We start from the raw sequence: 14,607 nt of genomic DNA, 5'->3' as shown, positions 1-14,607 counted from the left end.
ATATTGCCAGATGAAACTTGCTGGTTTGTTTGTTGTTTAACGCCGCACGGAACAATATTGCAGCAAAATGACGGCAATCTGTCCATTATCGAGTCAGGACCAGACAATCCTGTGCCCGATACCATGCTGTCGGTACGATCATCCAAGTAACGTGTCTGACCACCTGATCCATAGAGTCTCTTCTTACAACCAGCTGATGTTGCCTGGACCAATTCTAACCTGGAACCCTGATGGTATCTCCTTCAACATGTTCATCTAGCATGGCGCAAAGAATATTAATAAGGGTTGCTGAAACACATTAAACAATTATACAATATTTTATGTGCAAAAATGCAACTGTCTTCAACAATTTCTAAAACTTGAAGCTGAATGTGAATTACAAATATTCTCAGCAAATAAAAAAATCTTCATGATAATATAGTATAAAAATAGTTTCAAAATGGAATGAATAATCAAACGAAATAGATCACAGATATATGTTGTATAAGATCAAACACTGGAAAATTTATCATCAAACATGAAACTTCGTACATGAAGTACTTTTTTGGTCACTTTCAAATTTGAAAATATTTCACAAAGTAAGCTCTTTCATGGCATCCTGTAGAGTGTACATAGTGAAGAGCAGACAGATGAGCTGTGGAGTCAAAGCCATAAATGATAAACATAGAAATGTAACAAACACAATGTGCTAAACAATATTAAATACTATTAACTAAGATTTCAGTAGGTAAGAAGAAATCTATACTCGTGGAAATACACAAAGCATCTGTGTTTATGGCCGTCACATGAATGGACATAGTCAAATGATATACATGACGTCAAGCTCATCCAAATAGCTAATCGAATAGCTTAACATATTTCAAACACAATTACAAATATTCTCAGCAAATAAACAAATCTTCATGATAAATATAGTATAAAAATAGTTTCAAAATGGAATGAATAATTCAACGAAATGGATCACAGATATGATATGTTGTGTGAGACCAAACTCTGGAAATTCTATCATCAAACATAAAACTTTTTACATGAAATACTTGTTTGGTCAATTATGCCTTGAGTAATGTAAAGTGCAACATGTTAGCATATACCAAAACATTGGAGAATACCAGCCAAAACTGGCTCTTTGTTTTATTTTCAGTTAAGTTTAATGTTTAAATGTGTTAAATCAAGGAATGTTATTAACTTTGCTTACTAGGCCAAACAGATTTTACTTGACTCAGGCTTCAGACCGGTAGATTTCGTCAGACTGTGTTTGGACTCGGATCCATGGCCAATTGTCTCAATCATTGATAATCTTAGAGGTTTATTGTTGAGTGATGTAATTAATGGCTGGCAATATTCCCCAAAAGGAGCAGATGGATTCTATTGGTGTTCTTTGCACATTGTGAGAGAGTTTACTATCCCAAGTGAACATTCTGCTGTAAAAAGTAAATGGAGCTGTGGTTGAACAATCGCATTTATCACATTCTGGTAAAATTCATAAATGTCTTCCTCTCAGCTGCTTTCTGTGCAAGTTAAATTGGATTGGTTGTCCCATACTCTTCTACCTTGTAAACATTAAACCTGCCATTTGACTCTTAGTAGACCTGACAACTCCACTCCTCCAGAAACTCCGTGATATCTTTGTTCATAGTGAGATTTGGCTGGGTGGTGCCTCTGCAGGCAGGACATCCAATCCAAATTACATTGCTGTATATCTGATGCCTTATTACAATGGATCTCTGAATATTCAATGATTGAGACAACCCACCACAGAATCGAGACCTGCCTCAGATACATTATCTCATTCAAATCACATCTGTAACTCTGATACAGTACTTATTTGTGTGAAGATCTGACAACCCATCCACAAGAGGTTACATCAGGTGATTTTTCTAGTCCATCAGTACTGAGAGTTCTCAATTCTCGGTACAAATGAGCAGCATATCTGACTTCTTTATTTCTAAAATGAACTGAAACAACCAGTTCCAAAAGTAAATAATAAAGGCTGCACCATTATAGTGTGGATACATTAACCTTATTGTTTCTGTAAGCCACAACATCTACAGCCACAAGGAAGTACCATTGAAGGAATATCTGTGTCCAGTTTGGATTTTCTTTTGTCATAAAAAAACATTTTCCGAAGGGATGTACCCTGATCATTTTAATGAAGTGAAGGGATGTAGACTAAAAATGTTAATGGCTCAAGAGCTCACACACCTTTGGGATTTGGCTGTCAAACTTGGCTCAGGGTTTACCTGATGTGTTCTCTATGGAGCTGTTGTCAGAGATCTTTATGCAGAGAGGTGTCATATCAGAGGTAAAGGTTTGAATGAGATTGGTAATAATCTGACAATGTAATCAATGTTAAACATATCCTCATGGGCGACATAGTTTGTAGTGCAATGGCAAGTTACATTTAATGTCAAAGTCACAAAATGCAATATGATAAGAAAAGCAATGTGATATTACCTGGCTAATATAATGCCTTAAAGGGGCACTGATCTAACGCAATTCCCCGGACTGGTTGTTGCCTTTGTAACAATTTAATCATTTTAATGTCATCGTCAATGTATAAACAATGGTGGAATATAATGGCATGTGTAATGTCATGTGAGGTAATATCATCCATATTGTTAGGAGTAATGGCATTTGTAACACAAGTGTACAAATGACATTATGTCAAATCTCTACTGGTAAAATGTACCGACAGGACTACAGTGGTCCAAAAAGGGTCTGTACCTCACATTTCTGCATCTACTTGTCTGTACTTGTATCAAGGCATTATGCTCAGTTAATTTCAATGTTAATATGTGGACAATATGAGCTGTGGTGCATAATAATCTTCAACAAAACATCATATACCTATGGTATAATGTGTATGTAGTTATACCAGAACACAATAAGGCCATCTGAGTTTAGTTGTGTTTCTCACATCCACCAGTCCTAAATTACCCTTCTCATATCTGCTCATAGGCTGCTGTGTTTTATTGTAAGGACATTTAAAGAAAGGAAGTAACTGTGACTATTTTTCTTTTCCCTGTTTTCAGAGCTCTTAAACACTTCCTCCTTAAAACCTCTGAATGCCAATGCAGCAACTGTTGTATTTTGAATATCATAATATCATATAATAGAGGAGCATATTATTTACATATCTTCAAAAGCAGACAACTAATCAGTTGTATTTTCTACAGGCTCACCCAAAGGCTGTTTATTTATTCATTTTCTTCCAACCAACTGCACCCTCTCAACCTGAGCATTGACTGAGAAACACACATGATAACATGGATGGCCTAGTAATTCCATTTATCATACCTACATGTCAGAATGATGAGATCTGATTGGTCCTCATGATCTTGATAAAATACTTGGAGGATAATATATTTCGCAGCGGGGTAATAAATCTTGTATACCCCGCCACATATACCTAGGCTCGTGGTATAAAACCCCATGTAGCCCGCGTGATATTGCTGCAACTTATAATATAGAATCTGACATGGCTCTATCGATTGGTTACAGGTGCCATCTTTAACAATGTTTAAGTGTAACAACATTAAAACACATATTTGTAATTCCACTTTCCTAAGTGCACAATTCTCCATATTTTGTTCATGTTATATCAACTGAGTGAGTGAGTATGGTTTTACGCCGCTTTTAGCAATATTCCAGCAATATCACGACAGGGGACACCAGCAATGGGCTTCACACATTGTACCCATGTCGGGAATCGAACCCGTGTCTTCGGTGTGACGAGTGAACGCTTTAATCACTAGGCTACCCGACCGTCCCTTATATGAACTGAAAAGATATAACCATTCATATATATGTATAACTTGTCATGGAGCCTGAGTGAGTATTATCCTTGTGACTTCCATTGTTGTTCCGATCCTGACAGGGATACCCCAATACTGAGTACCCATCGACACATACACATGACTGGACTCCCCATAGCGATATAGTCCGTAAAAGAAGGGGTGTAAAAAATAGCTCCCAATCATCACTGGGAAGACCTGTCCTCCATGAGTGTGACCTGTAATAGATAAGAAAGTGCCAAGTATGAAGGAATACATTACTGAGGTGTGTTCAGGAAGGCGCACGATCGTGCGAGCGTACAGTGAGGCAATATGAGTCCTTCTTGAAAGAAAGGAGCGTACTCGCTCTCATGGAACAGCATCCAACATGGCGTCTCCAGGGATTGAAACAGCCCCATCCACAAGTGTTACAGGTTCACAAATTTATCATTCAATCACAAGTATGATGGGTTCTTACTTTGATGCTCATGATAACAAAGAGGGCGATCATACTTAATTTATATAGAGTTGAATCCAATCAAGCAGAAATCAGATAACTGGAGAGAAAAGGATGCTTTGCTGAGTCCTGACAGTGTCCATCATTGTTTGTCTTCATTTATGAGTGGAAATGTTGAAGTAGATAAAACAAATACCGGTAGGTAGAACCTTTCCTTGTTCCCCTTAGTCATATTATATCGGTAACTTAATCATTAGTAGAATGGAATTATCTGTGGATGTGGATGGAAGTTCAGCAACTGACTGGCAAATCAAAACTTTCAAAACAATTTGAGAGACAATACCTGTACCACACTGACACTTTCTGATATTTCCCATCTTAACTAATAATATCATGGAGACTTTAGACATTTAAAGGAAAAGCCAACTCCACCCCAAGAGATGGAAAGGTCGGCTCCTTGCTGCTTTGAATAATGGCTACCTGAGAGGACGACGTCAACTCTGTATTCGGAGTCCAGAGCGGTCTTGGCCGCCTTCGGCTGATGGGCAAGAAGAACTACTGGCTGACTTTGATCACATGACCCCAGAGCATCCTCCAGCCTCATCCCGTGATTGCCGTACCTGAATATTTACATAACAGATCTGCAAGCTTTCACAATACCCACATGTGTTATTTCACCTATCTTTTGACATTGGCGGTAGTTCTTACATTGTATTTTAGCAAGACTGGGCTGTTTATTCACTTGTTAGTGACCCATGACTTCCATGTTGTTGTTTTCATTCCTGCTGGCAACAAAACTGGATGAATTGATATCAGAAGTTGGCAACAATGGTTCTTGGAAATGGTGTCATGTCTTGTTTTTTCCAATGTTTACTGACAGTGACTGATATCCACGGTAACTTTTTCATGTTTCACATAGATAAATGAGTCAACTGGTTTGTGTGTGGTCGGCAGTATTCCACCAATATCACTGTGGCCTTAAACTAATTGGTCTTGGCTAGCCAAACAAGTGGTCGATAGCATGAGCAACCATCCATGCTATAAGGCACGATGACACCCAATCAGCTTGGTCAAATAACCTCCACATGTTATCCTGTTCTTACATGGACTTATCTAGAATTCCTAAGTGCTCTTGGCTGGCACATTGGAAAACACATTTTCATGTTGTTCAAACATAGGATTTGTTTCTTAGTTTGTTCAATTCAGAGGTATTTCAACATAGCATTCAACAATGTATAACTAATAATTTTCGAATTCCAACCTGCGAATTGTAGTCGACATTTGCTGCACACGTAGTGTTGGGTATTGGTCTCTGAGCAGGTACTCATAGTTCCCTGTCTTTTGACTAGCATGAGAACATTCTTATTTGTCTCTCACCCAATCCTTAAAGCCTCAATATCATCTGCTCCAGCAAGGCATATTTGTTGTTTGGTGGGTAGTTTCTCACTGGGACGTCTGACATTGCTATTGTGTAACACAACAAAACCGAGACCACGGAGGTGAGAGAACCAGTTGTCTACATCGCCTGTATAGTACTCATGATTGCCTGAAACCCCCAAAAAACATTGTGAAACAAACAAGCGAACAAACAGAGTTTCCAAATATGTATTGTTGCAAGTTTTTATAGTTGGTGCCAACCATTTTTAAATCTACTTGCTGAACATAAGCATCATTTTCTGTAGATTTTGAAGTTATTATTAGACTATTACCATGATAACTAGCTGGGCTCATTAGACCAAACAGAATTTTACGAGATTCGGGTTTTCGGACAATTGGTTAAACTCAAAGACTCGTCATATTTTCAGATGATGACGTGGTTCCTGGTGAAATGACCATGCTGATACAATGGGATACGTTTAATGCATGATAATTTAAATTATTACTTTAATTATTCTCAGTGTTAGATGTGTTTATGTAGCAGTCACTACTCCAAAGCCCAAGTCTAGTAACAAAAACATCCTGGTCTTGAAAAATTGGTTCATCCTAGTCCATGTACTAAGCCAAAAATAAACTGATAATACAAAGTACAAGTTTAGGCTAGCAGACACACAAGTATTTGGCACAGACTGTATTAGTGCCTGAAATTAAGACCAAGCATGCTAAGACGTGGTGCTTGAGGTTTTCTGCTGTAGTATTTTCAACTGGGAACTCTCAAAGCACATTTATTTCCCTAATAAAATTCGGAACAATAAATAGGATACAAGAAACTCTTGACTTGATTCCAACACTCAATCTACTCCATGATGGTTACTAAAGATACTCACGGAAATGAAAAAAAACCCTGCTTTTTCGATCTCAGATTTTAAATAAATGCAGTTAATATACAAAATATATAAATATTCAAACAACTCAATTAGTACTAATTGGGCCTTGGCACAAATACAGCGTATCAAAGGTTTTTATGTCTTTTTACACGTAAAAGTGTGTAAAAATATGAACAAAACAGACTATTGTGAAACTGAGCATAACCAGCTGTTGGTAGATCAAGGTGAATGTCCATGACCTATGACACCTTGACGACAGGTGAAAACAGGTGCTTGAAACCCACATGCATGTGATTTGTAAGTAGTTAGTGATTTGTGAGTGGCATTGTGGGATAGTGAATCATCGTCAAAATATCAGAATGTAAAAGTAACATATTCCCTTCTCAAACAACAACTTACATGTCATTATTATTATGTACATAAACATAGCTGTTATTTTTATTGTTGTTTTGATAAAAAGAATTCCAGGCTAATTTGCATAATGCCTATAGCCTGTTTCTACTATGTCAATTTGGACTAAGTTATATTTTTGAATGTTGAAAGTGCCTACAAATTACCTCCTGTAAAGTACATTTTGTATTGGGCACTGAGATAAAACTAGCAAATCCAGACTAGTACTTTTCCAGTTGTTTTGTTATTTCTTATTTACATCTACGTAATGCTTTGTGTCGATTATTAAATCCAGCAAAACAATTTTTTTTCATTTCCATGAGTACTTTAGCATATCATACACTGACTCCAATTTAATTCCTCTCTTTGGGCAGATGCTCTCCACTAGACCACAAACACTATCCTGAGAATGCTGGGCATTATGTTTTTTGTTTGTTTTTTGTTTGACGCCGCACTCGGCAATATTCCAGCCTTATGACAGCAGTCTGTAAGAAAACGAGTCTGGACCAGACAATTCAATTATCATCAGCATCGACCTACGCAATTGGGATACGATGATATGCATCAACCAAGTCAGTAAACCTGACCAAGCAATCTATTTGTTTTCCTATTATGACCAGCTTAGGTAGCTGGGGACCCATTCTAACTCGGAATCTTCACAGGATTCTGAGCATTATGAGGTTATCATTATTTTAGTGTGGTTCTATTAGCGGTGTCATTGGTTGGAAAATTTAGTATCGATATATCGATATTAATGTTAACATAATACAGTCAAGTCCCGTTAATCCGACATGGCTGCTTCCATATGATTATGCCGGATTAAAAGTATGTCGGATAAACAAAATTAAGTAGTACCAACGTTCGTCTGTCATAGTTTGTGAAAGGTACTTTTGGCGTGACCTGTAATGGGATTTCCTCCATGTATATCAATATATCAATTAACATGACAAAAGTAGTTATTCTGTATCAAAATATAGTCATGTCTGAGGCAGGAAATCATTAATTTAGTATGGATATTCAAAAACTTGTATTGATACAGAATTGACATTTAACTTTCATCAATACATTGACATCATGACAGAGGATGACACCCCTTGATGTAACTGAGCTTTTTTTGCAGTTTACATGTTTCACTTATTGTACACAGGGCCAATCAAACCAAGATCTTCATTACAAGTGAGTGACTGAGTTTGGTTGATCACTTTGAAAAGTATTTTCAGTTTTATGGCAGCATGGCAGCTTGATGTGCAAGGAAATTATGAAGTGATGCAGCTCTTAGATGTTCACCACTTAGAAACCAGGTTTGCCTATCTGAGGAACTCTGCACAAGGAATTCAGGCAACCTTTTATGACAGTACCAACCAATGCCCCTTCTTTGTCGTTAATTTGATTAACATAATTAAGAGTCAACACTGTGTAAAATACATATGCATGAGAACAGTTGAATTTGAAGAAAACACTAAACTGATATAGACAAAATACATTGTAATAAAGAAAAAGTCACAAACATACAAACTGCACCTGTTATAAAATATTTCCCAAATTTGGACTGCATATCCTTAACAGGTTCTACTGCTTCCCTGAGGCTTACAACGCTTCCATCGACAAAATCTCCAGTCATACAACAACATCTGAAACCATAAGAAATCATGCCAACATTAAAAGCTCAAATGTCTCCTTGAACATGTTGAATACAAGGTCAACCATTTTGCAAATATTAGAAAATAATTTATGACATTTACAGTCATGCAATATATCAGGAATACACATGACAAAGTTGTTTGATTCACTCAACTTTGAACTGGCCAAAAGTGGTATTTGTGTTATATATGTATGGAGAAAAATGTTGAATACCATTTTTCTCTCTACATAAACATGATTAACATGTCAACATCTGTGGCATCAGAAGGTTTATAAGTATCCAGCAAAATGATGCATTTATGGTCTTTAGACTCAGTTGCTGAGTTACAAAAAATAACATTGATAACACTTCCGAAGTAGGGCTGTGTTGCTACCGATGACCACAGGCGTACAGTACACAGGAGTACAATAATTCTGATACATATTTCTCCTATTTCACCATATTGCAGAGATAATACCAAGTGGGTTGTGATCATGTGTTGGAATTATTGAATGAGACACACTATGGCATAAAATGTAATGATGCTTGAAATCAATGTTTCATTTTCATATTTACCTGCATTTTGCTCATTAATGATATTTACTTTCCTATTAAGTCTCCATCTTCCAACAGTCGGTCCTAGATGAATGTCTGATATCTGCACAATTTTAAATCCACCAAGAGATTCCGGCAATCCTCTGACTGGGATAAGGACTTCTTTTACAACTGGTGGACTCGCAGCATTATAGAGACCATATGTCCATAAAAGAATAGCATAAAAAAGTACAAGCTGTAATTCCCTTTGTTTTGAAAAGACAGGCTTTCTACTTGAAATGCTTCTTAAACAGAACAGAATAACCTTGACAAACACTAAACCTGTGACTATTTGAAACAACAGTCCAAGTGCTGCATAACAACTGTATGCTATAAAATATGGTTCTCGACCAATGAAATAAAAATTCGTAAAGTAACTCGCATGACATAATACTAAGTAAGTCACAAGAATAATTCTCCATAATGTCCACTTTTTAAGATCAGGTTGAGTCACATCTATCTGATGAAGATCTTTATCAGAATATTTGACATGTTTTAACCCTTGCTTCTGTGACGGCTTATCGAACATAGTCGAGAAGTTATTCCACACAAATCTGGAGAAAAGAATCAAGAATGCTTGTATCAGAATTACGAACTGTAATCTTAACATTCTCGCCTTTGTTTCCAAATGGAGAGACAAGACATACAACTCGCCCAATATGAGGGCAAGCAAAACTGTCAAGACGGCAGCCACCTTTATTCCCAATGAGACCGCCATGTTGTATATACGCTGTCGCTTGTGAAATGCCAAAATAGGTATGATGTTTCTTATATGTGTAGCAGGGCGTGGAGTCATCCTACAGATGACATCCTTACCTTGTCAGCTTGCTGACGGGGTTAACCTCTTTGGTCATGTGGACAAGGCGTCCGACCTCTGATCAGAAGGTCCGTGGTTCGAATCCCATCACGGGACTCGGAAATTTTATGGCCGCTACATATGGTATTTTCATGTCAAATAATAGATGTTTTAAAAACGCAAAACTAAAGAATTAGCTAGGTCCATATAAACAGCATACTCTGATGTCATATTTACCAAACGTGTAGGATAATGTTGTTGTAAGGGATATCAATTCAAGGGAAATAACACAGTCCAAGTCGTGTCAAATTGCTATGAAATGTATCCTACAAATAAAGTTCGGGGCCAATCTTACCTGATATAGGCCGGCTATTTTTTGTTGTTGCAGATCCAAAACTGTGCAAAATAATTTATCTTACCAGTTAGATAAATTCAGGCGTAGATCTATCATTATGGGTATCTTATCATGATGATAACGCCGCACTCAGCAATATTCCAGCTATATGACGCCGGTCTTTAAATAATCGAGTCTGGACCAGACAATCCAGTCATGATGTAATGGAGGTTGATGTCATAATTAAAGTGTAAAAGTACATTCACTGACTAAAGAAAGAAAAAGGTAAGTTTATTTCAAATCCGTACCATGCTGTGGTCCCATGTACTTGTTTAATTCAGACGAGAGTAAGGAGGCGGTGCGATCCCATGAGCAAGAGATTCTGTCTGAAAGTTTTGTTTGTTTGTTGTAAAACACTGCTCTCCACAATATTCCAGTTATATGGTTGCAGTAAGTCAAGTAAAGACCAGACAATGCCGTGACTGATAGTGTGAGTGCCATTGGGATACGATGACACGCAGTACCAAAAGGTAAATAGACCTTATACTGCTATTCCCGGTGCTGAGGTCACGTCCGGTTGTGACGTCACTTCCGGTTCTAACTCTTGTCCTTGTTGGAATGGGGCTTGCAGGTTATTAATAGTCTCCTCGATGGCGTTTATCTGGGTCTGTAGCCGAGAGAAAGAACTTGAGAGCTCTGATCGGACATAAAAGTCTGTCTGGGTGATCCACTGTTGGTCCCAAGGTAGGAATTGTATAGTGTCTATGGCCCAACGGCCCTGTGGTGGAAGATTGATTCTTGGCTACAAAATCTAGGAGCGACCTTAGAGTGATTGAATGTCGATCATGGGTGAGACTAGATTAGTCCATAGCACGGAGTTCTGAAACTCTAGCTGCTGTCGCCATGGCTAGGAGGAAGGATGCTTTCCTGAATTTTTGAGTAAGGTGGCCTTAGCCATGGGCCCATAACGTTCTGTTAAAAGTGCCGATCACACAACAGATAGATTCTACTTGGGGAAGATACGAGGTGTACAAACAGCTTCTGGTAGGAAGGATCTCATTAGTCTGTTTAGAATGGGATGGTTTCCAATTGAGAGTCCATCATGTTGAATCCATAGGGATGGAGATTGTATTAGTTATAATTCCTTGTCGTCTTCTCCAACTGGACGAACTTATCCCATCTGTTGTCATATATAAGGGAGGATGAAGGTCTCCATGATCTTGCCACAGCTTCTGTACCTGGATGTCTGCATCTTTTGTGTGATAACTTCCAGATGCTAGATGTAGGATGGGCAGGTTGTCATGGAAAATGTTTGACTTGGGTTGTCATAACGGATCTCGACGGAGAGGTAATAGACTTAATAATATGGGGAACCACACTCTTTGGGCCAGATTGGTGCTATCAAGATTATTATGCAATCCATCTCCTGACCTTGTCTAGGAGACAACATGGTGGGAATGTGTTTGCAAATAGACCCGTCCAATCCATCGATAGTGCATCGATCTGATGAGCCATTGGATCGGGAACTGGACTGACAAACTAGAAGTTGATGGTTCTGGCAGGTGGCAAAGAGATCTAGATGCAGCATGTACCATAAAGTGGTTATCCAAGCAACGATCTGGGGATGTAAGATCCATTCAGATGCCACTATTCTCCCCTGGGGGGAAAGGGAAAGGATGATCAACTTCCCGGGAATATGTCTCGCGTCCATCTGGCAACTGATGGAGTCCGCCAAGGCAAACAATCGTGTCGTCTCCATCCTCAGAGAGCTGGATCTGGTTCCTCCTTGTTTCTGAATGTATGCCACTATTGTGGTGTTATCCGTGGCTATGAGGATTGATGTTTGGGAGAGACGTATCTTCAATGCTAGGATGGCGCTTGTCTGTAGAGGATGTGAAATCAACCTTGCTAAGAAGAGACATACAGCACCTTAGAGACCTGCTGGGTTGACTTGATAGGGATTGAATCATCGTAATAGTCTTGACGAATCGATCTTCTGGTGGACATAGATATCCCTTGTGGAGTTGGAAACTCGCTCCAATGTAAATGATGTCTTGAACCTGAGTGGTCTCAGACTTGGAGGGATTGACTCGGAAGCCTCGGTGGGTCATAAGCTGGACCAGAAATGGTATGTCCTGGTGCAGCTGAGCTTCTTCTTGGTCTGCAGCAAGGAAATCGCCCAGGTAACCATGGATTCGTACTAGCTTGAGGTGGGCAAACCTGATGACTGGCGCTGTAATCCTGGTAAACAGCCAAGGGGCTATTGATATCCCGAATGGTAAGACCTGGAACTCGTAACGTTGGCCATTGATTGCGAGGCGCAGGTATTTCCATGATGATGGGTGTATTAGGACGTGAAGATAGGCGTCTTGTAGGTCAAGGCTGATGAGCCAATCTCCTGTCCTCAAAGTCGACCACAACTTCCCTACAGATTCCATCTAGAACTTTAGAGGAGGTATGTCATAGCGACTGATTTACGACATCAATTGTCTGAAGAACATTTGATTGCAAAGGCTCATTACCCTGGAGCAATGACATCTTTATGCCTTGAAACACTTAATTGCTGTTATTTATTAGATGCTAATCCTATTTGTTAATCCCCATTTTTGTGTACATCGACCGTCTGCCATCCTGAACAGGATGTGCAAGTATGTCACTGGTGATTTACTGTTTACATTTATATTTATTACTTACTAAATGTCAGTTGACCTTGGCTATATAAGCCTTGGTCCAGAGAGGAGAAAAGAAAAAAGAAAGGTCTTACCCTTAGCCTAGCTAGGGTTAGGCTGGGTACTCCGGGGCACCTAGACAACAACCACTACCACTATGTGCTGACCAGGCACATAGTGTCTTTTGTATGTATATATCAACATGTATAAAGTAGAACTGTATATACCACAAGCCATCGTCACCAAGATGTCACTTCCTACTGAGAACCATATGTCGGCCCCTTGCAGATATGAGTATGCAAATTGTACATTAATCAACGTCGGACCGACACGCGTTGTTAGGTACCTGGAAATTCTTGTTGAGGATCTTCAAGTTGATGATCATCCTCATGTTGGGCGAATTCTTTTTCAGAATACCGGAGAATAAAAACCTTTGGTGTTGTTGGTCTCAGATAGTTTCTGAATGGCTCACTTCTTTAGTGGCTTCCTGACGGGCAGATTTGCTGCTACTAGCTTGACTCCGACTAGACGAAATTGGCATGAGATTTCAGGATGGGATGCTTCTTGAAATACAATTTTCAAATCCCAGTCCATAGACGTAACATGGTCGCAAGTAATAAGGTCGCAAGTGTCTATAATGGCGAAATGGGTGGCACTGAAGTCAGAACTTGCGTTCACCTCTGCCTACGGATCTGCCACGGCGATAGGATCCTCGTTTCTTGTAGTCGGACTGACGAAAAGACTCCTGAGATGACTGACGCTTGTTGTACCCCCGACTCAGTTGGAATGAATCCTACCCGGAGGGAACAAACTTCTTCTTAGGTGGTTGATTATATGACGAGTCCTTCTGATCCCAGGAAAGCTTTAGGGGATAGGAAGATCCATGTGCCTTGGCAGCTAGGTTGATAGTTGATGCTTGAAATCGTTCACGTGTATCCTGTCTGACCTCGTCTATGACATGTATCATATATATATATGATATGTATGGTATGTAGGTTCTGTATGCATGACCATATATGTGTGGCGTGTAAGTTCTGTATGCATGTACATATGATATGTGTGATGTAGTATGTAGGTTTTGTATGCATATATATATAATATGTGTGGTGTTTAAGTTCTGTATGCATGCACAAATGATTTGTATGGTATGTGGTATGGTATCTGTATGCAGTGTACATATTATGTGTGATGTAGTATGTAGGCCCTGTATGCAGTATACATATGATGTGTGATGTAGTATGTAGGTCCTGTATGCAGTGTACATATGATGTGTGATGTAGTATGTAGGTCCTGTATGCAGTGTACATATGATGTGTGATGTAGTATGTAGGCCCTGTATGCAGTGTACATATGATGTGTGATGTAGTATGTAGGTCCTGTATGCAGTGTACATATGATGTGTGATGTAGTATGTAGGCCCTGTATGCAGTGTACATATGATGTGTGATGTAGTATGTAGGCCCTGTATGCAGTGTACATATGATGTGTGATGTAGTATGTAGGTCCTGTATGCAGTGTACATATGATGTGTGATGTAGTATGTAGGTCCTGTATGCAGTGTACATATGATGTGTGATGTAGTATGTAGGTTCTGTATGCAGTGTACATATGATGTGTGATGTAGTATGTAGGTCCTGTATGCAGTGTACATATGATGTGTGATGTAGTATGTAGGTCCTGTATGCAGTGTACATATGATCTGTGATGTA

General features: G+C 39.0%; 1 protein-coding gene and 1 pseudogene across 1 annotated transcript; both read right to left on the bottom strand.

The window, feature by feature from the left end:
• Positions 1-3,818: 3,818 nt before the first annotated feature.
• On the bottom strand, positions 3,819-9,817 carry LOC139449029 (transmembrane protein with metallophosphoesterase domain-like; annotated as a pseudogene).
• A 953-nt stretch (positions 9,818-10,770) lies between these two features.
• On the bottom strand, positions 10,771-12,667 carry LOC139453713 (uncharacterized). Its single transcript, XM_071235188.1, has 2 exons — positions 12,290-12,667; positions 10,771-10,896 (listed from the first exon to the last, which is right to left on the bottom strand). Exons 1-2 carry the CDS (start codon positions 12,665-12,667, stop codon positions 10,771-10,773), a joined length of 504 nt encoding a protein of 167 aa, XP_071091289.1.
• Between the last annotated feature and the right edge of the window lie 1,940 nt (positions 12,668-14,607).

Source organism: Haliotis cracherodii, unplaced genomic scaffold, assembly GCF_022045235.1.
Source record: "Haliotis cracherodii isolate W230 unplaced genomic scaffold, xgHalCrac1.p SCAF_10, whole genome shotgun sequence".
NCBI lineage: Eukaryota > Metazoa > Mollusca > Gastropoda > Lepetellida > Haliotidae > Haliotis > Haliotis cracherodii.
The sequence above is the reverse complement of the archived record's forward strand: the minus strand, read 5'-3'. Positions and strand labels throughout refer to the sequence as shown.

Coding starts and splice junctions, on each gene's coding strand:
- LOC139453713 (XM_071235188.1), bottom strand. CDS start 12,667: ATGGAATCTGTAGGGAAGTTGTGGTCGACTTTGAGGACAGGAGATTGG. Junction 10,897..12,289: donor CCAAGTCTGAGACCACTCAG/GTTCAAGACATC, acceptor TCTCGGCTACAG/ACCCAGATAAACGCCATCGA.